Here is a 27,710-nt window from a genome sequence, read left to right on the forward strand (position 1 = left end):
TGCTCTGGGATCCCTGGGTGGCGCAGCGGTTTGGCGCTTGCCTTTGGCCCAGGGCGCGATCTGGAGACCCGGGATCGAATCCCACGTCGGGCTCCCGGTGCATGGAGCCTGCTTCTCCCTCTGCCTGTGTCTCTGCCTCTCTCTCTCTCTCTCTCTCTCTGTGTGTGACTATCATAAATAAATAAAAATTTAAAAAAATAAAAAAATAAAAAAATAAAAGCCACCTGCCAGCCACTCTCTGATGAGGTGCCTGAACATCTCTCGGCCCCTGGAAGGGCCTGGAGGGTGAGGCTTTGGGCAGCACAGGCTCGGACACCAGACAAAACTACGCTGAACTCCCAGCTGTCCCTTTTGGCTGTGAGCCCCGGGAGTCACCTACCTGGGGCTCGGTTCCACCATCTGAAAAGTCACATGAGCTCAGAGATGTCAAAGGACCTGCCCAAGAAGCCCCGTGTTAAGGCGAGCGTCCTTGACACCGTGGCTGTCTCTCCCACCCTGTCAACTTCCAAGACTGAAGTCACCGGGGGCACTGAGGTAAGTACAGAATCGGGATGTTTCTACCCATTTCTAAGAGCAGGAAGTACAACATCTGTTAGTGGAAGGGAGAGTAGGGAAAATATTGTGTATATCGTGCACTAGTCAGAGAGGGCTGCTGGGTTTACTGACAGGGCACCTGCTCTCTGCAAAGCCCTGCGCTCAGCACTGGGGACAAAGGTGAACTGGGCACATCCCTGCCTCTTTGGGAGCAGGAATCTCTTGCTCGTGCTCACTGCCGCACCCCTCAGCTAGTGCCGGGCACCGGTGGTCCTCAAGGAGCACATGCGGGACGAATTCCTAATATCACAGCTTGGAGTCTAGACTCTCACAGGCAACTACACAGGCAGTGAAAATACTATCCCATTCAACAAATATGTATTGAGCACCTGTTATGGGGCTATGCAAAGACAGGCAATGGCCATGACCCAGGGAAGCCCGGGGGAATGGGAACACAAGACAGGCCCCTAACTCCTCCCCAGGTGTAAGAGATGGCTTTCGGGAAGGAGCAGCCCCAGAGCAGAGTCTCCAGCGTGAGGGGTGGGGAGTGAGGACACAGAGGTAGGGGGACAGCTTGTGCCAAGGCACGGTGGTGACACAGTGAGAGCAAGTCTGGGGGACGGCCAGCAGCTCCTACAGCCGGAGGGCAATGGGTGAAGCTGGGAGGGAAGGAGCCGGCAGAATGGGCAGGACCAGACCACCAAGTAGTGTCAAGCACTGAGGGTTTGAGGAAGAGGATGATGATGGGATTGGCTCCAGAGGCAGACCAGCCTGCAGGTAAGCCAGGGGTCAGCGGGGAAGCTGTGGTCGCGGCGGGCGTGGAGGGTGCAGGCAATGGAGAGGATATCCATGAGGCAGGATCACAATGCCTTGACGGATGACTGAATGCAGAAGGAAGGGGAAGCAGGGCCTGGGGGAGGAGGGTCCTCTTCTCTGACTCCAGACACAAAGGGAATAGTGGGACCTGATCCCAAAATAGGGGACATGGGCAGAAAAGAAATAGCTTGGGGTTGATGAGGGTGGGGAAGGGAGAGGGCCCCACCAGCAGGTGGCCAAAAGCAAACCTGTTGGTTGGTTGTCCTTAGAGCCATCAGTTAGCTCGACACTTTGGCACATGGACACTCCGAGCAGAGGGGTGACTGACGTGACTTCCGTTCCAGGAGGATTCCGCTGCGTGAACACCAATGAAGACGAGGGGGGAAGAAGCAGGGAGGCCAGTGAGGAGGCCACTGCAATGACCCAGGTGAGACCTGGTGGTGCCCAGGAGAGGTGGGGAGCCAGTGCCCAAGGGGGAGGCTTGGACTGAACCCAGTGTGTGGCGAGTGAATACAGCCACCATGATGGAAATTCCCAGAGTGGGGCTTTGGCCACAGGGGAAGGGGAATGAGAACAGGAGAGGGCCAGACCCCACATGGCTTCCACTTTAGCCAGTGAACCAGGCCCAGAAGAAAAGAGAAAGAGGTTTGGGAATATGACAAGGATGTACAACCTTGGGTCATCAGAGCTTGAAGTATCGTTGGAGAAATGGTGCAGCCCAACCACTGCCCGTAAGATGGGAGCCCGGGCCCAGAGATGGGCACGGAGGAGCCCAAAGCCACACAGCAAATTAGTGGCAGAGCCAGGATGTGAATCAGCAAGGTTGAGCTGGGTCAGCAGCAAATCTACTGATTCAACAACACACCCCTGCAGGGAAAGACGAGCAGAGCAGAGGCTCCAGGTCCTTTTCAAAGGCAAGAGAACTCTGGACAGACGAGGAAGGACTGGTCAGTAGGTCCACACAGGTGGGCCTGGACGTGCTGGCCACAGGGAGCGCAGGCGCTTTGGGAGGGGAGGGGGTATGACGCCTTGGGAGAGGCTGGCCCAGTGTGACCCAGCGCTGAAACAACAATGGGCTTCTGGGGTTGGGGCTGCAGAGCCCGGGGCCCTTTCCTCTTACCCAGCCCACCAACACATGGCGTCCAAGTTCTTCTGCTGCTGCTGCCACGCCAGCAAGGGGAGCTCTACCGCTTTTGGCGCTCGCCCTCCAAGCACACCCCAGCAGCATCAGCCACGGGCCCTCAGTAGGTGGTGCAGTGCGGGTGCGGTAGGTGCAAGAACACCGGCCGGAGTTACCTCTCTGGGCTTCGGTCCCCCCAGCCACTCCCTGCTGGGACACATCAGACTTCTTTGAGCCCTTTGGGGACACGGGACTAGTTATCCACGCCCGTAACAGTGTAGCCTGATGACTATTTATCAGATACGAGATATTAGGTAAAATCACTGGCGTTTAGTCCGACAGACCAGTCATATTCTGCTTCAGCCACGTCCGGAGCTTGAGCACGCCGCCGAACCTCTCTCTCTGAGCTTCAGCATCCTTCATTACAGACCGGGGATAATGGGAGCACACTGCGTACCCGACAGGTTGTGGGGAGGATGAGATGAGGCAACACCTATACGTGCCTAGAACTTGGGCGCACACAGAGAGGGCACCCAGCAGACGTTGGCTGTGTACCTGTTCTGGTCAGGACCAGCGAGGCTATGCTGGTGTAACAAGTAAACTTCAAAATCTCGTTTGCAGAACCCAGTTTGGGGTTATTTTTAGCTCAGGCGAGCAGCATTGTTTTTAAAGCCTTCAGTAACTCGAGCAGTCCCCGCGTAGCACCGGCCCGAGACGGTCTATCCAGGCGTAATCCACAGCCTTCCCCAAGGCTCAACATTTTCCTTCACTCTTGCAGACCTGAACATGGATCCTCGCAGAAACGGTTTTAAAAGGAGATACCCACGGTACGTCACCAATAACTGGGTGCTGAGAGTGTGCACTCTTGGGAGACCCTGAGCGTTCTAGCCGGCAGTCCCCACGCTGGGCGGCTGCCCGCGAGTCTCCTCCAGGAGGAAGAGGGCGGTGAGCAGGAGCTATGAAGATGAATTCAGAAACTCCCCTGGAGGAGAAGACATCTGAGCCACCCCTGTGCCACCAGCAAGAGTCACCCCAGCCACTGCGGGAGGAGCGGGCTCTAATTAAAGCCCTTGGTTGCATCACAGGGCTGTGTCCTTCCTCTTTTCCCTTCCTCTCCCCCCAGCCCTGCTTCTGAGGTTCCTTTGAATGGGGCACAACTGGAACCTGGCATCTCTTATAAAGAAATGTGGTCTGATGATTCCAAACCTCCTCAATCCCTCCTCACCAGCCCGCCGAGGGAGTGCTCAGGAGACGCTGGCCAGTGTGGCAGGTGGCTCTAAGTGGGTGCTGTAACCAATGTCTAGAGCCTGAGGGCACCATTCTCATCCCATTCTCATCCGTGGGGCGACTCCATTTGGTGCTCAGGGCCATAGAACGGGGGAGCAGGTTGTGCACAACTCTGCGATCGGCAGCCCTAGAGCGATGAAGCACGCCCCAGAGGTACGGGGCGGGGAGGGGGGTTGCTAAAACGCAGAGCATGCAAATGTGAGTAATATGCAGGAGACCCCACATGGCTTCCACTTTAGCCAGTGAACCAGGCCCAGAAGCCTATGAGCTCAACACAAGAGGACCATTTGGGGGAGCGAAGGAACGGGAAGCACCCTGCGACCCACCTGGGGGTTTGGGGAAGGCTTCCTGGAAGAGATGGGTGCTTGAGTGTTCTGAGCGTTGAAAGGGAATTCACCAAGCAAACAGGAGGGGGGACAGTATTCCAGAAGGGGGGACAACACGAATGAAGCTGCAAAGCAGAGGCACAAACGCGGTAGGGGCGTGAGGGTGGATGAACTGAATTTCAATGTTCGGGGACGACGAACGTGGAAACTTGAGCTGTGGTGTGGTGGGAGGTGAGCGGGGCAGAGGATGGGTACAAGCGCCATCTCCTGGGAGGGATGTGGGACCGGACATCCTTCTGTCACCTGATGGGGGGCGGGGGGAGCCACAGGGGAGTTTCAGGCAACATGACATAGCCAGTTTTTGATTTTTGCGATCTGAACACGGGGAGTTGTTAAGAAGACAACCTCTCCGACTAGCGCTCCCTGTGCCGGGCCCCGGCCACAGAAAAGAAAGGAAGAGAAAGGAAAATGATGTCTTAGGCCACAGGGCTGTCGCCTGAGGCTCCTACCTACGTGGCAAGCCCGTCCAGGCTGCGGGTTGAAGGATGCGCAGCTTAGAGGGGACTGCGTAAATTCCGTCGTGGCGCTCGTCTGCGAGGCTGCTTTCTGGGTACCTACCCACTTGGCATAAGAACCCAACGAGGTTAGTGCGATCACTACCCTGGCTTCACAGAGCAGGAAACCGGGCCACAGGGAGCTCATTTAAGCCTCTGAAGGTTACACCAACAGTAGTGGCAGGGCCGAGACTTGAACCCGGGAAGCCGGACCCCAGAGCTGAGCCTCTCAGCCAGCCGGTTACGCTGCACGATGACGGCGGAGTGACGTGCGGTTGTTGCTCTTGGCTCCCAAACGGGCCATTCGTCGCCTGCTCTTGGAACGTGGAGCTGGGCCCTTTCTATCCTTTTCCTTTGGCAACTGGTCCAGCGTTACGCTCTGTCAGCAGGAGGGGCTGGAGACACTGGGGGATGGGGGGCTTTCCCTCCTGGCGCTGGGGCCCTCATCCTAGCAGGCTCCTGCAGTCCACGCAGTTCCTCCAATTATCTGGCTTTGGGGGTGCACATGGCTTCCTCAGTACTCAGCTGCTGCTGTGCAGAAGCTTCTCCAACATCCAGGCTCCTGCAGTGTAGACGACTTTCCAGCACCCACATCCTGCATGGTCGTAAGCAGGACTTGGCAGCCAACCGCGTCTCCCAGTGCCCACCAACAAACTGGGAAGTACCTCCATCTCTCTGTGACAGCTTTCCCTGGCACCTCAAAGGGCAGATTTCTAGAACATCCTATCAACACAGCATCTCGGAGACTTCTCTGCATCCGGTAAGCCGCAGCGATGTCCTTCCCAGCAAGGGCCAGACTTCAGCTGGGGATGGGGTATGGAGGGCCTCTGTCTCCACCCCAGGGGTAGAGGCTGCTCCTTACATGTGCTCGTCTATATTCTTTGGAATCTCTTCTTCTTGACCAATCTATTATTCAACGGCCCTGTTACGCGTAATCGCTCATGTTCAACTTCCCGTATTCAAAGTAGCATGTGGTTTTTGCCTTCAGATTGGGCCCCGACAGACACAAACACCCCGGGAGAGAGGCTGCCGGGGAAGCCAGCCAGAAAGACGGCCTGAACTAGGACCGCAGCCCCCATTTAGAGATTTCTCAGGCAAAGCTGGCCTGTGCCTAACCTAGAAGCATACAGAGAAGAGTCTGGGAATCTTCTCGACTTCTCCTGCCACTCAAGAGAACTGAGAAGGGAGGTGAGATTGAAGCCAAGCTGACAATACACAGAGGATCATGTGTTGGGCTACGTCAAGCCGCAGGTGCCTAAGGGCTGTCTAGGTGGCCGTGCCCAGAAGGGGTTGGAAATATGCAGCAGGAAGGGGTAAAAGCACAATGGCTGGAGGGAAGCAAGAGGGCTTGCGACCTGGGTGTGCATTGTCAGTTCACTCGGCTGCACCTCTTCCCCAGGAGCATCAGCCAGGTGAAGAGAAAGTACACTCCCCTGGGGCCTATCTGCATGCCCTGGGCCCATGCCCCGGGCCCATCCTTGACCCGGGTTCTTCTCCTCCTACCCGTCGATCCCCACCTCCCATGCCGAGGCCCCATGTTCCTTCTGTGCTGGAACCATTTCCAGTGGGTGCTTGGCAGGTAAAAGACGCTCCTAAATGCCGCTTCCTGCTTTGATCGTGTAGAGGCCTCTCTGCAGAGGGAGGAGAAGAGGCTCACATTTTAGGAACTTGCCAGAGGGGTTCGTGGCCTCAGGGTGAGACCTTCCTTTGAAGGATTTTCAACTAATAACAATAAAAATAATAACAAGCCACAGCTGGACTTGACCTCTGACTCTGGCAGACTGGTTTGTGTCAGGCCAATCCTCCTGCTGAGGGCAGTTTTAAAAAGCTGTAGTTTGAGGGTTTTTTGTTTTCTTTCTTTCCTTTTTTTTTTTTTTCTTAAATCTGCTTGAATGCATCAGAGAGCTCCCAGTGCTGTACTTGAACCAACATCCTGGAGAGAAAGGAAGTGCAGAGATGAAATGCACACTGAGGTCTCCTGGCCTCGCCGAGGCACCTGCCATTCCTACGCAGGGTCTACGAGGCTGAAAAACTGGGGAGGGACTTTCAGCAGACTCAGAGCTCGGGGTAGCAAAAATTGGAAGCGGAAAGCTCACTCTGAAAGAGGAATTCGCCCTGGAGGAAGAGTCTTGGTTTTAAAAAGTGTTTGGTTTTTGGTTTTGTTTTGGTTTTTTTTAAAACAGGTTTTCATTTAAAATCCTGGAAGGGGAAGTCAGGGCTATCGAGAAATCGACTGGGCCTCACAAGGACTGTAACCGAGAGTCCAATCTATCCCAACCTATTTTTCTCAGAAACAAAAGTAAATCCGCTCTGCAGGAATATCCAGGCTTGGAGTCTAGCACTCAATCAAAAAATACCAAGAATACCAGAAGGTGAGAAAGACCAACCGACCAGAGTGCCTGGGGGGCTCAGTTGGTTAAGCGTCTGCCTTCAGCTCAGGTCATGGTCTCAGGGTCCTGGGATCGAGTCACGCATCGGGCCCCCTGCAGGAGCCTGCTTCTCCCTCTGCCTGTGTCTCTGCCCCACTCTGTGTCTCTCGTGAATAAATAAATATTTTTAAAATAAATAAAATAAGGAAGAAAGAGCAACTGACCAAAGAATCAAAAGAAACACATCTAAACAGAAGAGCCAGAAACTGCAATCTGCAAACACGCACTTTAAAATATTGGAGAAAACAGGTGACGAGATGGGTCATTTCATCCAAAAACTGTAACCTGTATTAAAAAGTCGATTAAAAATGTTAGAGGACTGGATCCTAGGTGAGCTGAACACAGTCAAAAGGATTAACAATGACTGAACACAAAGGAAGGCAAGAGGAATGGAGGAGAACGCGACCAGTAGAAAACGTTCAGACTGGATCGCGAAGAACCAAGAGTGTGAAGCGCAAAGAGCCGTCGAGATGCAGAAAAAAGGCCATGAGAGCCTCAGAGGGAGATGAGGGACAAGAGGGCAGAAGCTATGATGAAAGAAGCTGCGCCACGGATTCCAGATGCGCCCCGGACGCCCACGCAGGAGAAGCATGAAGGCAGCTACCGCTGGATGCGCAAAGCACACCTGGTTTGCTTCACCTGTGAAGCCCACAGCCCAGAGCCAACCGGAGCAGCAAAGGGACGGACAGCTGACTTGGCAAACACAAGCAGTGAAAGCCAAAGACATCTTCCAAAGGTGGTGGCGTGGGTCTTTTGTTTGTGTTTTGACATCTTCCAAAGTTTTAAGGAAAACAGCTGTAGTGCCCTAGAATTCCTGACATACCAAAAAGATCTTTCAAAATTCAAGACAAAACAGGCTTTCTGACGCTCAAACCCTCAAATCTGTCACCAGAGGACCTGTATCAGAAAGAAAAGGCCAAAAATAGTTCTCAGTGTACTGAATACTATCCTATCCTACGGACAAATTCCAAAGGTAGTTCCAGGAAAAAGAGAACAGTCATGGATAAACGTGGAGAAACGCAGGAAGAGACGAAGAGTAATAAAAAGTAAACGTGGGGATAAATTTAAATGAATGCTGGCTATATAAAGCACGGATAATCACGTCTGTTGTGGTTTAAGATAGAGAATTGAGGGCGCCTGGGTGGATCAGCAGGTTAAGCACGTGCCTTCAGCTCAGGTCACGATCCCGGGGTCCTGAGATCGAGTCCCACGTCGGGCTCCCCGCACGGAGCCTGCTTCTCCCTCCTCCTGTGTCTCTGCCTCTCTCTATGTGTCTCTCATGAATAAATAAAATCTTTTAAAAATAAATAAATAAAATAAAAAGCAGAGAATTGATTCTTTCTAATTCCCCTAGTCCACAGGAGGGGCGCCTTAAATAGAAAAACTCAGATAAACTGAAAGTAAAAAGGTGAACCAAGGTAAACTGTGGAATCCCTAAGCCAGAGACAAAGTCGGTCTTAAGGCACTCGTCGGATAGAGTAAGAAGGGACACTTCACAGATACCAAAGGGCCAACCCATCGGGAAGTTTTAACCATTCGAAGTTTGCCTGCGGGCGACAACAGGCAACGCTTGTGGGAAGTGAACTAAGAGACACATTCACACAACAATTTACCTGCGATTGTTCACAGCAGCATTATTCACAGGAGCAAGAAAGTACAAACCACCCAGCTGAAGGAGGATAAGCACAATAGGATATGTCCATGTAATGTCATATTATTCAGGAATAATAAGGAATTAATAATCAATCATGAAGGATAATGACACACGCTACAACGCGGATGAATCTTGAAGATACTATGTTGGTGTTAGAAAAGGCAGACACAAGAGGACACCTACTGTATGATTCCATGTATACGAAATGTCCAGAACGGGAAAATCCAGAGATAGAAAGCACATCAGTGGCCGTCAGGGCTGGGGAACGGGGCGGGGATGGAGGGTGGCTGCTAATAGATATGGGGTTTGAGGGGAGAGGGGCAGGGAAGGTGATGGAAATATTCTAGAAATTAAATAGTGTGACAGTCGTGCAATCCTGCGAATATACTAAAGCCACTGAACTATATACTTTGAAACTGAGTTTTTGGGGGCACCTGGGTGGCTCAGTTAGGTGTGGTTAACCCTTGGTTTCGGGTCAGGTCACGATCTCAAGGGTCCTGAGATCGAGCCCCAAGTCTAGCTCTGCACTCAGCATGGAGCCTGCCTGAGATTCTTTCCCTCTGTCCCTCCCCTCACTCGCACGTGTGCACTCAGTCTCGCACACGCTCTCTCTCTGGAATAAATAAGTCTTTAAAACAGTGAGTTTTCTGCTCTGTGAATTATATCTCAACTTTTTAAGAACTATGTAATAAAAAAAAATGTGTCAAAAGTAAAAGGCAAAAACAGAAAATCTACAACCATACTGGGAGATTTTCCTCCCCTGGTCACTGATAGAAAAAACAAACAAACCAAAATCGGTGAAGATGGGGATCTGAACCAGGCAGGTGTAAGCCTGCACTGACATGGGGCACCTGGGTGGCTCAGTGGTTGAGCGTCTGCCTTCGGCTCAGGGCCTGATCCTGGGGTCCCGGGATCAAGTCCCGCATCAGGCTTCCCGCAGGGAGCCTGCTTCTCCCTCTGCCTGTGTCTCTGCCTCTCTCCATGTCCCTCATGAATGAATAAATAAAATCTTTAAAAAAATAATAAGCCTGCACTGCAGACACGGGTAGCAAACAGCATGCAACAGCAGCCAAGAAACGCAGTCACTGACGGAGCTGGCCTTTACACCATACTATGGACCAGACCTTGTACTTCCCATGCACAACACCTCAGTTAATGCCCCTATTCTCACACCCTCCCTTATAGGTGAGGAAATAGAGGTATAGGAGGAGGAGAGAGGGTGAGCCTCTGGCCCAGGGTCACCAGCTTGCTCTTGACCTCCCTGCTCACCATCTCCGGGTCCTGAATTTCAAAGAGACTTGGACCAGGACCTTTATTCACATAAACACACCCCATGGTGCTGGAGTAACTGAGGTCTGATGCAGACTGAATAAATATTAACTGTCAATGACCTAATACATCAATAAATATATATCATGGGCACCTGCAGAATAGAAGAAGAGTGAGAGACTAAAAAATATATATATAGCAACAATTTACTGCGTTCTTACTCAAGCCTGCAACTCAACGTTGCAAGGGCTTTACCCTTCATCTTCACAACACCTGCCAAGGAGGTACTCTTGCCCTCATTCCACACTGAGGAGTGCCACCCAAGGATGGGAAGGACCACTCCCCGCACCACGACCTGGATCTGAGTACGTCTAGAACCTGAGCTCTGAGCTACTCCCTCGGTGCCCACTTCAAGACACTGCATCACCTGCCAGGCCTCCACGCCTGTCCTCGACACAGAGCCTTCGAGCAGAGTGCGGGTCCATGAATGGAATCTGATCCTCACACAACCCTGGGAATGGGGCAAGGCAGAGATCACGGAATTTTTGAAATGAGGAAACCATAGGGCAGACGCAAAGGAAGTCCCTGGGGGCACACCTGAACGCTGCTCCGCCCACCAGGTGAGACCACTGGAAACTCCAGAGAGGAAAAGGCTAGAAGGAACACCTGGAGGAGGGTCTGTAAGCAAGCCTTAAAATGGAAAAACGGCTGTTTTGTCATTTAACATACACATGTTTATTCTGTTTGAGACTTACCAGGGTTTTATGGCTGGGTGACAAATACGGGCTTCTACAGGTCCCACTCACAGGGCGCATCTCCTCTGTGGCAGGTGAGAAGACAGCGACTGCCTCCAGGAACTACTCTTACCTAAGCACAGCTGCCCGCAGAGAAATGGCTAAAGAAAAAGGTCTAAAATGGCCATTTCCAAGGGTGGGTCTACGTACATGATTTCTCTTCTCTGGCCCAGAGAAAGCAAATGAACAGACTGGTCTCTCACGAGCAAGTCACCCGCATGATTACCTGTCATGTTCACCAGATCTGTTTGTTTTAGAAAGGAGTCAACTGGAGCTCGGACAGGGTAAGTGACGTAGCCACGCTCATGCTTCTAGGAAGTGGAGTATCTGGGATGAGAATCCAGGTCTCCTGCTCGCAAGGCCCCTGTTCTATCCAAAGGCCCATCAGGGCTGGGACATCCCGGTCATGCGAGGCTAGAGGACCCTTCTACATATAGATAAAAACATAACAGATAGGCCAAGGGCTAGCCTGGAGCAGAAAAAGCCAGAACTTTGGCTATGGAAGGGCAATTAAGAATCATCCATCCTGGCCACTCTATACCCATATATATAAAGATGAGTTAACTGAGAACTGGTCCAAGTTGCACAGCTAGAAATGTCAGGCGGGACCAGAGCCCAGGTCTGTGCTAACCTCATCATTCAACGGAGAACACAGCACAATCTGCAAAAGTTACTACGGAGATGACAAAGCACTCAACCCACTAGATTTTTTTTCCCCCTAGCAGGTCCAGGCCCATGCACAAAAATTATAAGGTGCGATCTTTGTCCTTGAGGAGCTTTAGTCTAGCTCGAAAAACACACATGTGCCCAGAAAAACAGAATTAGTAATATAAAAACCTCCACAGATGTAGCAGCTACGTTAAGAATTTAAAGGAGGCAGAGAAGCAGGGCATGGTCTATGTCGAAAGGCTTCTTGAAGGAAGGGGACATAAAGCTGGGCTTTGAAGCGTGCACAGGAGTTTGACAGATGCAACGGAACGAGTATGTTAGTCCAGGGAAGTGTTTCAACGTATCGAGAAGTTTTGTGGGAGATGAAGCCAAACTTACAGAATGGGGGCTGGGTCCTGGAGATGGGGGAGACTTTATATGCCCGGCCAGGGCTTTAGGATTTGGGCCTTTGGAATAATTGGGCTTCAAACTAGCTCAGGAGCAGAAGACCTGGAAGCCCCCAAGCTCTTCGAGGAACACCACGAGTGACAGATGATGCTCCACTCCGGGACGGTAGTAGTGTCAGAACACAGGACCGTGGCTCCAGGCCTGAAGTGTAAAACCACAACCACAACCACAAGCATGCATGCCTCTGCACAAAATACAGCCTCAAATCTGCCAGAACCGGTCTTTTCCAAATAGTCCCACCCATTATCAGCTACGTGCTGCTGGTCTCGTTCTCCTGTCCCCTGGAAGCCTGTGAGCTAGCAAGCAACACGGGGCCATAGTTTTTCATATAATATAGGGCAGGAGAAACTTAAAAGTGAAGAAGGTTCTGAGAATTTGCTTCTGTCCTCCATATTAGGAATTCTAGAGGCCCAAGACAAGGTACAAAGAACAGAGTCCTCTCCAAGGCTCAGTTTCCCCATCCAACACGAAGTAGCTGAGGACGGGAGCAGCATCTGAGACCGAGCTTTGGACACGTGGTTGGGTCCTCTTCACATTTCCTGGGCTCCGCACACAATGGAAGGCATGGGAGGGTGGCCTTCCATCGGTGCTCCCGGTTCTAAGCAGCACAGAGAGTAGTTTGGAGCGGGACCAGCCTGGCAACCAGCAGCTTCTGGGGTCAGGGGTCAGCATGAGATGTCCACAGGCATTTCTGTGCAGAGTCCTAGAGTGAGCACGATACCCCCGCTGACGTGACCGACGCTCTTCAGAGAACTCCCAGATGCCTCTCTCCTCACCTGGGGCTCACCTTCAGCCACCTGGGGCTCCCAGTCTTCCCGATGTCTCACCTTCAGGCTTGCAAGATGCTGGGTCCTCCCTAGGTCACCTGGCCAGGAATGGGCAGCACCCGGTACCCAGGATATGGGCTTCTATGAGCTGACAAGGGCAGGGAATCCTTGCAGAGTCTGTGTGTCGTGTCCCCACGGCCTGGGGGAGCTGCGAGGTCACCAGGAGCCGGATGTAATAGCCTCCAAATACCGCCAGGAGCTGCTGGGCCATTTCCTGGAAGAGGCAGGGGAGCGGAGTGAGGGCCACAGAGAAGCATCTAATGCACGAGGGGAAAGCCAAGTGGTCCTCACACCCCTGGACCAGCAGTGATGCTCACTGGGAAGAACCCTGCCAGGTCCTCCCCTGGGGCTCTTGGGAGACGCCTGGACTGGCCCCCAGCTCTGCCACTCATCCCATGGGCAGCCTCAGCTTCCCCACCTCCAAGGTGGGAGACCTAACCGCTCGTGGGCAACAAGAATAACCACAAAAAAGCTATGGGGCCTCAAAGCTAGAGAAGTTACCACTGATCTATACCAACCGATCACACACATACGCGCACTATTTCCAGAGTCAAATGACCACAAGGCTATAAAGTGCATGAGGTCAACATAATACACTTGAATAAAAATCATTAGTAAACAGGGGTCGTCGGGCAGCCTGGGTGGCTCAGCGGTTTAGCACTACCTTCAGCCCAGGGCATGATCCTATGGTCCCAGGATCAAGTCCCAGGTAGGGCTCCCTGCGTGGAGCCTGCTTCTCCCTCTGCCTGTGTCTCTGCCTCTCTCTCTCTCTCTCTCTCTCTCTCTGTCTTTCATGTATAAGTAAATGAAGTCTTAAAAAAGGGGGGGGGATGGGCTGAGGGATCATCCCCATGCTGGCACCTGCTGGATTTCTTTAGACAACTACTCCTACCATATTAAGAGTTTGCTTCTAAAAAAGCAGATTTAGCACAAAAAAGACAAATACTGTATATACGAGTCTCCTTATCTGAAGCAGATAGAGAAGTAAATTCACAGAGACTGAAAGTAGAACGTGATTTCCAGGGGCTGGGGAAGAGGACAAGAGGAAGTTCCTGCTTCGTGAGTATGGAGTTTCAGTTTGGGAAGATGAGAAGGTTCTGGAGATGTCTGCTGCTGATGGTCGCACAAGGCGAGCGTACTGAAGGCCCCTGAGTCATACCTTTGGAAATGGTTACGGTGGCAAATTTTCTATTATATGTATTTTAGTGTAGTGAAAAAAAAATTTTAAACAGTAAAAAGAATTAAAAAAAAAAAATTTAAAAAATTAGATTTAATGCACGCTCTTATCAACACATTTGTCCATTCGTTAGACTGGCGGTTGGGATTCCAGAGATGCTTCAGCCCCGTTGGCGTGGCACTGACTGTTTTTCACAATCCCTTGTGTCCAGTGTGAATGTAATAAAAATAAGGTGTGGGTCACATCAGGCTGTTCACGTCAGGGGGGTTACTGATTAAGACCAGGCTTGCAGGGACGCCTGGGTGGCTCAGTGGTTGAGCACCTGCCTTCGGCTCAGGGCATGACCCCGAGGTCCTGGGATCGAGTCCTGCATCAGGGTCCCCGCAGGGAGCCTGCTTCTCCCTCTGCCTGTGTCTCTGCCTCTCTCTGTGTGTCTCTCATGAATAAATAAATTATTAAAAATAAAAAATAAAAAAAAACAGGCTTCCAAATCGAAGGGGCTGACTAGGAATTTCCACCTGGCACCCTATGGCAGACCCTGACAAGTTACTTCACCCTGCCCTTTTCTTCAACAGTAAAACAGAGAAAAATCACAGCACCTAATCAACAGAGAGCCTCCCCACCTTGTGCTCAGTGTCACTAATATCATTATTATTATCATTACTCTAGGAAGCACAAACCACCTCGCTCTGTAGGACTGGCGCCTCCGCTGAGTCATCCTTCGTGCTAGAAACACACTGAAAACCTCAGGTAATCTTCTATTCCCTAACTCACATTGGCCTCCCGGCCAATCTACTCTAAAATCAAGAGCGTGGGCAGCCCGGGTGGCTCAGCGGTTTGGCGCCTGCCTTCAGCCCAGGGCATGACCCTGGAAACCCAGGATCAAGTCCCACATCGGGCTCCCTGCGTGAAGCCTGCTTCTCCCTCTGCCTGTGTCTCTGCCTCTCTCTCTTTCTCTCTCTCTCTCTCTCTCTGTGTCTCTCTCATGAATAAAGAAAATCTTTAAAAAATAATAAATAAGTAAGTAAATAAATAAATAAAATCAAGAGCATAAGAAGCAAAGAGCCGAGGCGAGAAAAGTGTACTTAGAACCCGCAGGGCTGCCTTCTGCCCGTGGCTTTGCCACATTCTCCCTTTGCTCTGTGACCTTGGGCAGGTCAGCTGACTTCTTATTTCACCCAACCCAATGAAGAAGGAAAAACCGTCCCTACCCAGGAGGGTATGCCCACGGACTTTATGCAAAAGAAATCGGTTACAAGGTAAGAGGGGATTATAACTATTTCTCTGTCTTTCACAGGTGCTGGTTTCCTCTTGAAATATGACGGTGTGTGGCCCATGCTGAGACTCCGGCACTGATTGCATTTTCCCCAGCGAAGTTATAAAGGGCAGCAGCTTTAAAAACATGCGCACGCACACTTGATATTCATGACAGGATATTATATCGCCATCGGTTTGAATGAATTTGAAAAAAATGATTTAAAAAACCCATCAGATTTAACAGGCTATGTCACATAAACCCGGGCATGCCACAATAAAGTACACGATCTTATCAATCTTTTCTGCTCTTTAAAAAAAAAAAAAAAAAAGTTAGCGGGGGCGCCCGGGTGGCTCAGTCAGTTAAGCATCTGCCTTTGGCTCGGGTCATGACCCTGGGGTCCTGGGATCGAGCCCTGTGCTGGGCCTCCTGCTCAGCCGGGAGTCTGTTTCTCCCTCTCCCTCGGCTCCTCCCAGCTCCCCGTGCTCTCTCTCTCTCACTCTTTCCCTCTCTGCCTCTCAAATAAACAAATAAAATCTTTAAAATAAATAAAAATTAAAACGCTCGGTGGGATTCAAGTGAAGAGATTACTATATTTATCATTCTCTCTTTTGATGAGTCCCATTTGCCTGCCGGACCCCCTCCCTCCCCACCAAGGCAAAAGGGAAAGTCTGGGCTGGTTTGGGCCTTTAATCCTCAAATCTGTTGGCTGAAAAGAAAATGCAGGTGCTCCCCTGCATCACAGAACGCCTGAGGTCACGCCTTGGTCTGTGTCTCCCAGTCAGTCTGTCCTCATGGAGGACACAGACTGAAGAAATAAAACACCATGCTACGGGTATCTGGTCTACCAGCACTTGGTCCTACCCAACAGAGAGCAGGGGCTCTCTGTGACGGGGCTCTGGGGCTGGCTGGGGACACTGGAATCCAACAGAAATGCACACAACACTTATCTATCCGACTGCAATTTAAGTAGATGGATGGACAGAGGACAGACTGAGAAAGAGATTTTTAGAATGACGCAAATGTTCACCAACACATTCACGGGTAGGCAGGCTATGACCCATCAACATGCAACTACATATCCCATGGAAGGACCAAGAAGAATATCCAAAATATTTTTTTAAATGGGGAGGGGAAAAACCCAGGAAGTAGAACATGATTCCTATAAACTGCTTTTTAAAGTGCTGCAAGGGAAAAAAAATAAATATATAATGAAAACTAGCAGGCTAGAAGCTGTGTATGGCCTCTACCAATCAGTGAAGTCACGTTCCCTGGGATTTACAACCTGAGGCCCCGTCCGGACTCCACAAACACCCCAGGGAGAGAAGGGGGCCCCCGACCAGCCCAGCTGCCCCTTACCCCCGGCTCAGCCTCGGGGATAAGCTGGCGAAGCTCAGTCTGCATGAATGGCCTCTCCTCGGGCTGAGGGCCGCCGGGAAGGAGGGGAGCATCCTCCAACAGGTCCTCTGGCCCCTCGGCTGTCTCGGGGCTCACCCCGGTTTCCATGACAACACACAGCTGGCTCAATCTGCTTCTCAGCAAGGACTGCAAAAGAAAGAGAGAGGGGACGTGGATGGTGTCCCTTCAGGTTGGGGGGGATGTCGGAGGCCGAGCCACTTCCTGGACTGGGATGCCGGCCTCAGGAGAGTCGGGAAGAGCCACATTCGAGGGGTCAGGTCATTGCCTACAAGGTCCCCCACAGCCTCTGATAGCTTCTAAAGCACCTTCCTTCCATGTTCTCATTTGCCCTTCGGGGCAGCCCAGGTCACGGGTATCTTTTATCTACATGGTGCAGATGAGCACGTACAGCTCAGAGGCCTTGCCCAAAGCCACATGGGAATGAATGGGCTGGGACAGGGACAAACTGCGATCTTGACTTCAAGACCCACCCTACAGCACTCACAGGGCCCAGGGGAAGGCTGATCCCAGGGAAGGAGCCCAGGGCTCCGAGACAGGAGGCTGCACTGCAAACCCAGCATCACCTGCGGGCCCCGTGGCCACAATTCGGGTGGCATGGGGACTCCTCAGAGGCTGTTTCCCTGTGTGGGGGATGGAGTAAGAGCAGGCTGATCATAAATGGCAGGAAGGCCTTCTGGACAAGAGAGTCGTCTAAATACCTGGTACGTTCCTCTGCCAGAATCTTTTTTTTTTTTTTTTTACTGGAAACAAGTGAGAAATGAGAGTCCTAAAGAATTGTTCAGTTTTTAATACTGAGTCTTTGAGATCTCTCCATGATAAATGTATTATTAATTTTTTTTTAAATTTTTTTTTATTTTTTTTATTTATGATAGTCACAGAGAGAGAGAGAGCGAGAGAGGCAGAGACACAGGCGGAGGAAGAAGCAGGCTCCATGCACCGGGAGCCCGATGTGGGATTCGATCCCGGGTCTCCAGGATCACGCCCTGGGCCAAAGGCAGGCGCCAAACCGCTGCGCCACCCAGGGATCCCCAGAATCTTTACTAGTATTATTACCATTAATCGTCAATATAATGGTCGTGTTATCCATAAATACGTGAGCACTCTCAGAAATGTGGAAAATGCAGTTAGTTGAAAAGGAGCCTAACTGAAATCTAGTGAAGAAGTAATAATTTCCTAGGCAAAAACCACCGCTGATTCCACATAGATCTTCTTTCTTCCAAGTAACTTTTCCTTAGCTATTTTTCCAACATTGAGAAAATGCCATCTGGGGACGCCTGGGGGACTCAGTGGTTGAGCATCAGCCTTCGGCCCAGGGCGTGACCCCAGGGTCTGCAGATGGAGTCTCCCAGGAGGCTCCCTGCATGGAGCCTGCTTCTCCCTCTGCCCGTGTCTCTGCCTCTGTGTGTCTCTCACAAATAAATAAATAAAATCTCAAAAAAAAAAAAAAAACTATGATATTGCTTATTTTTTCATGTAACTAATGACCTATCTTTAACAATTAAAAGTATAATTGTTGGGCAGCCCGGGTGGCTCAGCGGTTTAGTGCCGCCTTCAGCCCAGGGTGCAATCCTGGAGACCCGGGATCGAGTCCCACATCGGGCTCCCTGTGGGAAGCCTGCTCCTCCCCCTGCCTGTGTCTCTGCCTCTCTCTGTGTCTCTCATGAATAAATAAAATCTTTAAAAAAGAAAATGCAGCCTGTACAATTTGGCCCCTGGTTTATTTTTGTTTGCTTGCTTTTTCGCTGACGGTATCTTACCTCTTGGCTAGTCTTCATCTCTTGAATGTGGTCAGACAAAAACTGCACGCAGTCGTCCAGGTCGAAGTAGACAAACCAGAGCTGGGGAGAGAAGCCACGCCGGCTGAGGCCCCAAGCCAGCCCGACCTCGAACCCTCCGTCCCTGACACCATCTTCCACCTCCGGCCTCGTCCCCGGAGGTCCGCCCTTCTGAGGACGAGCTAATTTTCGCTGATCTCTGGTGGGACGATGCATTCAGCCCCCTCCCAGAGTCCTCGTACGCAGCAACGCCTCCTGCGGTACAAAGTGGCTTTGTGCGCACACCTGGAAAACGTCAAACCCCGTTCAGAAGGGGGTTCGCTTCCTACAAGGCACTGAGCATCCCAGGGAGATGCCACACCATCCTGGACACCACGTACCCATCCCGGGCTGCCACCTTCATCCTCGGGGGCTGGGGTGCCCTGCTGCCTGGGACCCCTACATGCAGATGGGTGAAACCCCTTCAGTTGCTCACCGCCGCCGCTCAAGGCCAGGCGGGTGCAAATCCAACTTGGGGCAGGGGTGGAGGGACGGGGTAAAAAGTCACCTCACCGTTACCTCCCCTTCCTCCTCAATCTTGACGGTCCCCAGAAGGTCAGGGGCAACACGGCCAGGCCAAAACGCCCCACGTTCACTCGTTACCTCCGGCCAGGTCCACACAGGCCACACACATCACAACGGAAGTTCTGTACGTACGACACTGGTGGCCGTCGCCTCGCGCCCCCAGCCACCGACCGCATCCTCTGGGCCCAGATCTCCGTCCTCCCGGCGACTGACCCAGGAGGCCCAAGGTTGCATCCCTTGTGCCAACTAGTCTCTCTCAATGTCTCAGCCCCAAGGGAAGCTTTTTATAACGAATTTCTTTTTTGGCTTTTTATTATGAAATTTCCCAAACATCTACTAAGTGGAGCAAATGAGGTCACTGGCTTCGAGCTGCCCCTCATCTTGGGGCGACGGTTCTCAGTTCGTGGCTCCTCTCAGTTCGTTGCTTCACCGTCACTCACCCAGACACCTCCACCCTTCCCCTTCCCCACCCCAGATGTTATAGAAAATCCAAGATACTGTATCTGCTCACCCTAGGATACTATTTGGAAACTGAAGTTGCTTTTTTAGTTATTTATTTTAAAAGATACTCCCCATTATTTCAAAGGATGTGCCTATTCCTTAGTCACCCGTGCATTCAGCGAACACTTGCGGAGTCACCCTTACATGCCAATCCATAAAAAGGATTTGAGAACAAATGAGGCTAAAAGGATGATGTCACACTTGAACTGCCAGAAATCTTGTGATGTCACGGAGTTCAACACACACACACACACACACACACACACACACACACACACAGTCTCAGGCAAGATCCCCTTGTGCACTACACCATCTCGGGTGTGCTGGAGCCCATAACCCAGGGATCCAGGTAGGTCTGTGCCCTGGGGCGGCCCCAGGACCTAGAATAGGGCAGGCCTGGCACATACGAGGCTCCCCATAAATATCTGTAGGATGAACTTGTGCACAAGGAGCTTCTTCCCAGGTCCCGCCCACACGCCCACCCCTGGGCTCCAACCAGGAGAGGGGCCCGGTGAGAACGCAGATGTGGCTCTGAGATCCAGCAGTCCCACCAGGCCAGAATAGGAGACCTGGGCCCCAGCTGTGTCCCAGATCCACTGTGTGACCTCACACTTGTCACTGAAGATCTCCCCAGTGCGCTTGGAACAAAGAAAACAACGGAGCCAGGTGGACGAGGCCTCAGGATCTGACTGCCTCCCCGGCCACCTGGCCGGGCTTCCTCACTGCCCATCGAAGGCTCCGGCACAGAGGAGGCCCCTTCTGTTTGCTGAACAAATGCTGACTAAGGAGCGTGGCTTAGACGGTCTCCACGCTTCCTTCCAGCCCCGCCCTGGGCAGGTCCTAGGCTGCGGGTCGGCACCCCAAGGAAGCAGCACTGGGGTAGAGAAAGGGAAGGGCTGCCCTCACCTGCCTCATTAGCAGACCCCAAGACACCATGCAGACCCGGGGATCCTGGGGCCGCCTGTCCCCATCAACCCAGTCCTCACACGGGCCCCTGAGCGGAGGGCACCCCCAGACACAGTACCTGAATCACGCTCTGGCAGCCTTCCACCGTGTCCGTCACCCCCAGCAGCACCCGGTGTCTCAGGAGGGCTCCGTTGGCAGCCGCCAGCCTAAGGTCCGTGTTGGTGTTGGCCTGCAAGACAAACGCCGGCCCCGTGGCAGACGCCCAGGCTACCAGGGAACTCGGGGGCCCTGACAACATCCACGCACTGTCCCACCGCTGGACGCCACAGGGCGATCCTGGCCTTCGAGACATGTCCATCGCCTCCCCTAGAAAAATGGGACTGCAGGGTTTGGAGACAATAAATTCAATAGTGTCAGAAAGCCCTGGGTTGAGGCCCAGCCCTGCTACCTCCCAGCTGCGTGGCCCTGGACAAGTTACGCTCCTTTCCCGAGTCCTGCTTTCTTCAGCTGCAGCATAAAGATCAAGAGCATCCCTGCCACCCGGGAGCGTGGTGGGCTTGAGCTTGACTGTGTGTGTGAAGCACTTCACCCAGCGCCTGGGACGCAGCCCGGTGTGCTGACAGAGACATCTGCAGGAGGGGCGGGGGGGATGGGTTCGAGCACATAGGGTGTAAATACAGCACCTACTTCCCAAAGCACCGAGCGCAGCGCCAGGCCCGCGGAGGGGGACTCTGGGAATCCATCTGCCTCTTTTCCTACCCAAACCAATCAGACACCATGGATCCGGTTGGCGAAGTAGATGCTAACTATGCAGGCTGGGGTGGGCAGGAGAAAGGAAGGGCAGGAGGAAGGGTGTCAGGACCCAAAGGGCTGGTTTGGGGAAGAGACCCCACCAGGATTTAGAGATGCAACTAGATGACAACCCCTTCAAGGACCATCACGGTCCCCGGGAGGGCAGGACTCCTGCAGGGAGGCTTTAGGACTGTGAGAAGACCCCATGGTTGTCACAGGGATGGGACGGGCACTGGTGGCACTTAGGACGAGGCCCCGGGATGTCTTCTGCTGAAGGCCGCGTCCCATGAGAGACAGTCCCACCCTCGGAAGGGCAGTCTCCCCACCTCTCCAGGCTCCCCACTGGGTGTGAACACAGGTGAAAAGTCTACCTACGGTTCTGAGCAGCCAACCCTGGCTCCGTTTGACATGGAAACCTGAAGTGGTTTATTTGTTTTGTTTTGTTTTGTTTTTAATGGGTGTAAAATATACTGAATTTTCCAGGGATGCCACGAGCAAGAGAACAGGGGGTGATTCCATTTTGTTTTGCCCGGAGCCTCGGGAAGGGCTGTGCACCTTTTCTGAAACCTGCGCCACCAGGAGTTCAAACCCTGGCTCTGCCTCCCACCACCTGGGAGCCTTGGGCAAATGCCCCCCCACCTCTCCGTCTCCGTCCCCTCGCCTCCAGAAGCGGAGCAAAACCCCTCCTCGTAAGGATGAAATGAGTCGACGCCCATAGAGCACCTAGAAGAAAGAACCTGCAGTGCCCGTCAGCTCCTGGCATCAGCTCAGAGATGATACGGAGCTGACAACACCGCTTTCCGCTGCGCCTCGTGGGCCACAGATAGTGTTAGGGACTTCCCTCAGGCTTCAGCAACGTGCTTTTCCTCTGTCTGCGACACGAGGCCGGGTCTCGTGTGCCTTCTCAAACCTTCCAACCCTGAGAAAGGGGAAAACAAGGCAGTGCCCGCAAAGTGCTCAGGCTCCCAAGGATGCTGTGAGACGGCAGGACAGGAAGAGGGACAATGTGGTCAGGAAGGGGGGCTGCGAGGTCCCGAGGGATGAGGCACCTGTGTGGCCACAGACTGGCTGCTCAACGTCCTGAGCTTTGGCTGCCCCACCCGCAAACTGCGCCAATAATCCCGACAGGTAACGCTTACTTACTGCGCGTCTCCGTTACGCCAGGTACTGTTCTAAGTACTCTGCACGGATCACGTCATCCAATTCCCCCAATAATCTTATGAAGGAGCTACACCTTTTTTTTTTTTTAATGTAAGTTCTAGGCCCAGTGGGGCTTGAACTCACGACCATGAGATCACAAGTCACGAGCCAGCCAGGCGCCCCAAGGGGTTAACTAGTAACCCACCGCCGGCGGCAGAGCTAGCCAACCCCAGAGTTCTTCCTCCTTGTCTGGTTGGTGGCCTCGGACAGCAGGTGCCGAACACAGAGCACACAGTAGGTGCTCGTGAAATGCTTAGGACCAGGCAGCCCGGGCGGCTCAGTGGTTTAGCGATGCCTTCGGCCCAGGGCGTGATCCTGGGGTCCTGGGATCAAGTCCCACGTCGGGCTCCCTGCATAGAGCCTGCTTCTCTCTCTGCCCCTCTCTCTCTCTCTCTCTCTCTGTGTCTCTCATGAATAAATAAATAAAATCTTTAAAAAAAAATAATAAATGCTTAGGAACAAGGAAACTCAGGGTCCCTGAATGAGCAAACACTGACGACAGCAGGACCACTGCACACCTGGGGCCCCCGGCAGCACCTATGAGTAAAGACACAGGGTCTTATTCACCTGTGTGGCACGAACACCAGCTGAACAGGCAGCGGGGGAAGAGGGCAGATGGCCCCCACGGACATGCTCTCAACTGCATTAACGACATCTGCGTCCTTGAAGCACCTGAGGGGGCCCAGGGATGTCCCTTGCTCCTGCTAAGGCCGGACACTCTGCTTTTTCCCCTCCCCAAGAGAAGTGGCTTCAAGGCTGCAGGAGCAGCCAGTTTATTATTATTATTATTTTTTATATGCCAAGCACAAGAGCCACGGAAGCTTCAACAGAGCCCAAGGGCAGCCTTATTTCGTCAGCCTCGCCGCAAAGCCCAACAAAGATCTTTTCAGGATGATTAAGCCATAAAGTTCCTATTTGTCCCTGTGAGCACAGGAACTAAAGAGAATTCATACCCCAAAGCCTGACCACATTTCCCAGCATCCCTCTCCTCCTGAGTCGGGCAAGAACAGACTCTGTTCCAACTCTGTGCGGGGGGCTGGGGGAGCCTCGGCAGCGGCTGGGGAGGCAGCGGCGGTGTGGAAGGCAGAGGTGCGGCCTCAAGGCGCCTAAGTCCTGCTCCCCGGGACCAGTGACTACACCACATTCCATGGCAAAGGAGAATTAAGGTTGGAGGTAGAATGGACGCTGCTAATTAGCTGACCCTTAAAAGAAAGGGAGATGGTCCCAGATAACCCCAGCAGCTCAATGTCATCACAAGAGGCCTTAAAAGCCAAGAAGGAGCCAGAAGACTCAAAGATGTGGGGAGAACTAGCCCCGCCATGTCTGGCTCTGAAGATGGACAACGTGGCATCAGCCCAGGGGTGCAGGTGGCTCCCAGGAGCTGGAAGAGGCAGGACATACGTTCTCCCCTGGAGGTTCCAGAGAGGACACAGCCCAGAAGTATGGAGCTCTAAGCTAAGCCACCGCCCCGCTGCGTTGGGTTGAGCCACTACGTGTACGGTCTTCCACACGCAGACCACCGGTGCCCTAGGCTGTTGGCTGAGAACACGGCTGGGGATCCAAGCGCCCTGGTCTTGAATTCCAGCTCAGCCATTTCTTAGTGTGAAAGGGCTCAGTAAACCCCAAGTGCCCTCCTCCCCGCCCCGTCCCAGACTCTCTCCAAGCACAGCTCGCTTCCAGAAAAACAACCCACAGGGATTAGGCAAGAAAAACAGAGAGGAATTAACCACACACGTGATTTCATTTCTTTTAGTTGCTGGGCACATGGGCCTGCATGAATTTTCATGGTTGGAGTAATTCTCGGAGGCAGAGAAAAGAGAAAGATGGGACCTGGGATTCTCCAGCCGGCATGCCCTTCCCGGAGGGAGCATGGCCGGGGTCTCCGGATCATCTCACCTTCCTCTGGTGTCTCTCGAAGATGAGCACGAGGGTCAGGGTCAGGCTCATGGCGGCCAGGGTCACGAGCAGCACACCCACCCAGTGGTTCCCCAGGGCAAACATCTGGCTGGTGGAGTAGATGTTGGCCCACACCACCACGTAGAAAACCTGCAAGAGGCCAGAGACAAGCACGATCAGGAATTCCAGAGCTCGAACGAAGCAGCTCCATTCAAAGGGAGACAGCCTTTGGGTGCATCCGGTGCCCTCCTCAGAAACGCAGCTCACAGGGCCAGGAAGGGACAGACCAGGGTCTGTGCGGAGCCCTTGCTCCTCGTCCATAAGCAACAGTAGAGGAAACAGGTCAGGATAGTTACTCCGAATCCTTGCTTACCCTGATTTTAAATAAAACAGAAAAGGGCAGGGGGCCTGGGAGTGAGATAAATTTGATTCAGAAACCCACACTGAGGGGCACCTGCGTGGCTCAGCGGTTGACCGTTTGCCTTTGGCCCAGGGCGTGATCCTGGGGTCCTGGGATCGAGTCCCACATCGGGCTCCCTGCATGGAGCCTGCTTCTCCCTCTGCCTATGTCTCTGCCTCTCTCTGTGTGTCTCTCATGAAAAAATAAATAAAATCTTTAAAAAAAAAAAAAAAAAGAAAGAAACCCACACTGATCCTTCAACAGCCATGTGTGGCGTTGGACAAGTTATTAGCAATGCTCTGAGCCTCCATCTCCTCTTCCATAAAATGGGGACACTTATCTGCTTTGCAGGTTGTTATAAGGGTTAATCAGACAACAGGTGTAACAGCTTAGCACGTGTTAGAGGATTAACAATGCCGGTGGCCACCCGGCAGCAGACGTGCGAGTCAAGAGTACTGTGGGGCCACGTATACGTGCAGAGACGGAGCAGATGGGAGTAGCTGAGAGCACAGATGCTGAAATCAGACTGCCTGGGCTCAGATATTGGCTCTGCTGCATGTACCTAGGTGTGTACGTGTGTGCGGACACGTACACACAGAGGTGGATATGGATGCTCACATGTATGTGCCTTCATGGGTTCACATACACACACGTATGTTTACACACTCTCATGTATATGTGATCAGAGCAGAAATGGACCTACCCGTGGAACAGATCAGGGACCCAAGTCCCAGAGAGAAGACAAGTCTTCCCCCAAGCCAGACACTGAGTCCAAAGTCTCAATGGTGGGTCCGCAGATTCCGAGTCCCAAGCTCTATCCTTAGTAAGCTCCCCCTCTCGCCCCGCACATAGGGATCTGGTGGCGACTCTCTCCCCGCAGCCGCCCTACACCAAGTCCAGGTCCACATGGCCTGCTCCACCCCAGGCGGCTGGACCACAGGCCACAAGCCCCTCGGCCACACCAGCAGGCCCCAGAACACAAGGCCAGATGGGCAGCAGCACGCGGGGCCGCAACAGGGTGGGCGTGCAGCCCCTGCCTCCTTACCACGGCAAAGGCCAGCCGCATAGGCCTGGAGTTGTAGATGATGTATCTTCTCACTTGGGGCTCCAACAGGGCACTTTCGGCCAAGCTCCTGTACTGGTCGGCAGGGACCTGCTTGGCCATGCGAGGGAGAGACACCAATCAGCCACGGAGAACCACTCCCACCTCCTTCCTGCACGTAATCATGTCATTTCCAGTTCTTGTGACGATCATGTGGATCCAGACTGCCCTGGAAGGCAGGATGAGGAGCTCGGAGCACTCCAAGAGGCGATCACCGGACACAGCCCTAGGCACCCGGAAGGCTGGGCGCCCCTGAGGAGGTGGGACAACTCGAGATCCAGGAGGACAGCCCCGGGGGGAAGCCTGCGGCCCAAGGCTCAGGACCTCACAGCGGGCACATGACAGCCTAACAGTTAAGGTACAGGCCTTGGGGTCAGTAGCCTGGGTCCTAACCCTGGCCTTTCTGTTCATGTCCCATGTGACCTGGGGCAAGGACCCCCATTTCTCTGAGCCTCAGGTTCCCCCTCTGTCAAACGAGGGTAAGAATACCTACCATGTAGGGGCGACTTGCATGTTAAATAACGTGCCACATGTGCGGTCCTAATGTATATACTATAAAGTAAGTGTATGCATAACACGTACGCACACACGGGCACCTCGGGGGGACCTCTGTTCCTCTACTCCAGCGGCTACGTGTTACTCTAGCAGACGTGTGCATCTCAGCGTATGTGCACACAGGCCCGGTGCACGCTCCGTAGTGAACACCTGATACACGGGAGCTGTTGCCAATACTGCGTTATCAAGAACTGTAAATGCAGCCCAAGGTACTGAAAGCTCCCATCTTCCTGCTCCTCTCCCCAACCCCCCCAGAAGAAAATGGCTTAGCAGATAAAGGCTCTGCAAGAGCAGGCTGCTTAAGAAAACAGAATTTGACCATTAAAGACAATATTTAGGAACATGATAGAAGAATATGTGAACTGTTCCCCGGTTAAAACCCCACCCGAAGACGATTTAAGAAGAATGTTCTGGGCACCGGGGTGGCTCCATCAGTTAAGCGTCTGCCTATGGCTCGGGTTATGGTCTCAGGGTCCTGGGATCGAGCTCTGGGTCAGGCTCCCTGCTCTGGGGGGAGTCTGCTTCTCCCTCTCCCTCCGCCCCTCCCACCGCCATGTGCGCGCTCGCTCTCTCTCTCTCTGTCTCACTCTGCACTCTCTCTCTCTCGAATAAATAAAATCTTTAAAGAAAAGAAAATAAAAGAGAAAAAAGCAAAGTGTTCCTTTGCACAAAGGCTGACAGGGAACGTGGGATGAGAAGCCAGCCGCTGTGCTGGTGTGGGGTTAGAAGCGTCAATTCAGAAAGTTTCCCTTTAAGCGATAAAATGTTCATTTAGACAGTCATTCAATTCAGTTTGAGGGAAGTAAACCCTAAAATCTTCAGGGTAAAATTAGTGGTGTGTCTTTCCCCTCTACAATCAGTCCTCCCCTCGGGGAGCCTGGGTGGCTCAGTCGGTTAAGCGTCCTGACCCCTGGTTCCAGCTCAGGTCATGATCTCGGGGCTCCAAGCTCAGCGCGGAGTCTGCTTGAGATTCTCTCTCTCTCTCTCCCTCTCCCTCCGCCCCTCCCGCTCATGCCCTCTCTCTCTCTCTAATAAATAAATAAATCTTTTAAAAAAATAAATAAATGAGTCCTCCCTAGACAGTGCAGGGGAAAGGCCTGGTGATGCTGAGGGCTTAGGGAAGCGAGAACACCAGAGCTGTGGGGTACCTCGTCACGACACCAATACCTCACAACTTACAGAACGTCTACTACGTGCCAGAGACAGTACAACGATTCCTCAAGCATTATTTCACGTCCTCTTCACAAGAAAACCCTGGGTAGTAGGTCTCAATATTGCCCTCATTGTATAGAGGATGGGACTGCCACTCAGAGAGGTGAAGTCATCTGCTCAACGTCACACAGGCGGTGAGCCGCAGAGCTGGATCTGCACCCAGACCCCTGGGTCTGAGAAGCCTCTGCCTCAACTCGGCATGCTCGAGGGCACTGCATTACCAGCTAATG

At 52.7% G+C, this 27,710-nt stretch overlaps 1 protein-coding gene across 7 annotated transcripts in view; it reads right to left on the bottom strand.

The window, feature by feature from the left end:
• Positions 1-8,662: 8,662 nt before the first annotated feature.
• TMEM268 (transmembrane protein 268) overlaps positions 8,663-27,710 on the bottom strand; it is a 30,913-nt gene continuing 11,865 nt past the window's right edge. For all 7 annotated transcript variants that reach the window (XM_072727547.1, XM_072727550.1, XM_072727544.1 and 4 more), the window contains 6 exons: positions 25,657-25,764; positions 24,212-24,361; positions 20,442-20,552; positions 18,335-18,415; positions 16,518-16,703; positions 8,663-12,940 (listed from right to left, as the gene is read on the bottom strand). In XM_072727547.1, coding sequence (XP_072583648.1) covers positions 12,761-12,940; positions 16,518-16,703; positions 18,335-18,415; positions 20,442-20,552; positions 24,212-24,361; positions 25,657-25,764 — 816 coding nt within the window. In that variant the 3' untranslated portion in view covers positions 8,663-12,760. The remainder of the gene's footprint in view (positions 12,941-16,517; positions 16,704-18,334; positions 18,416-20,441; positions 20,553-24,211; positions 24,362-25,656; positions 25,765-27,710) is intronic.

Source organism: Vulpes vulpes, chromosome 12 (assembly GCF_048418805.1).
Source record: "Vulpes vulpes isolate BD-2025 chromosome 12, VulVul3, whole genome shotgun sequence".
Lineage (NCBI taxonomy): Eukaryota > Metazoa > Chordata > Mammalia > Carnivora > Canidae > Vulpes > Vulpes vulpes.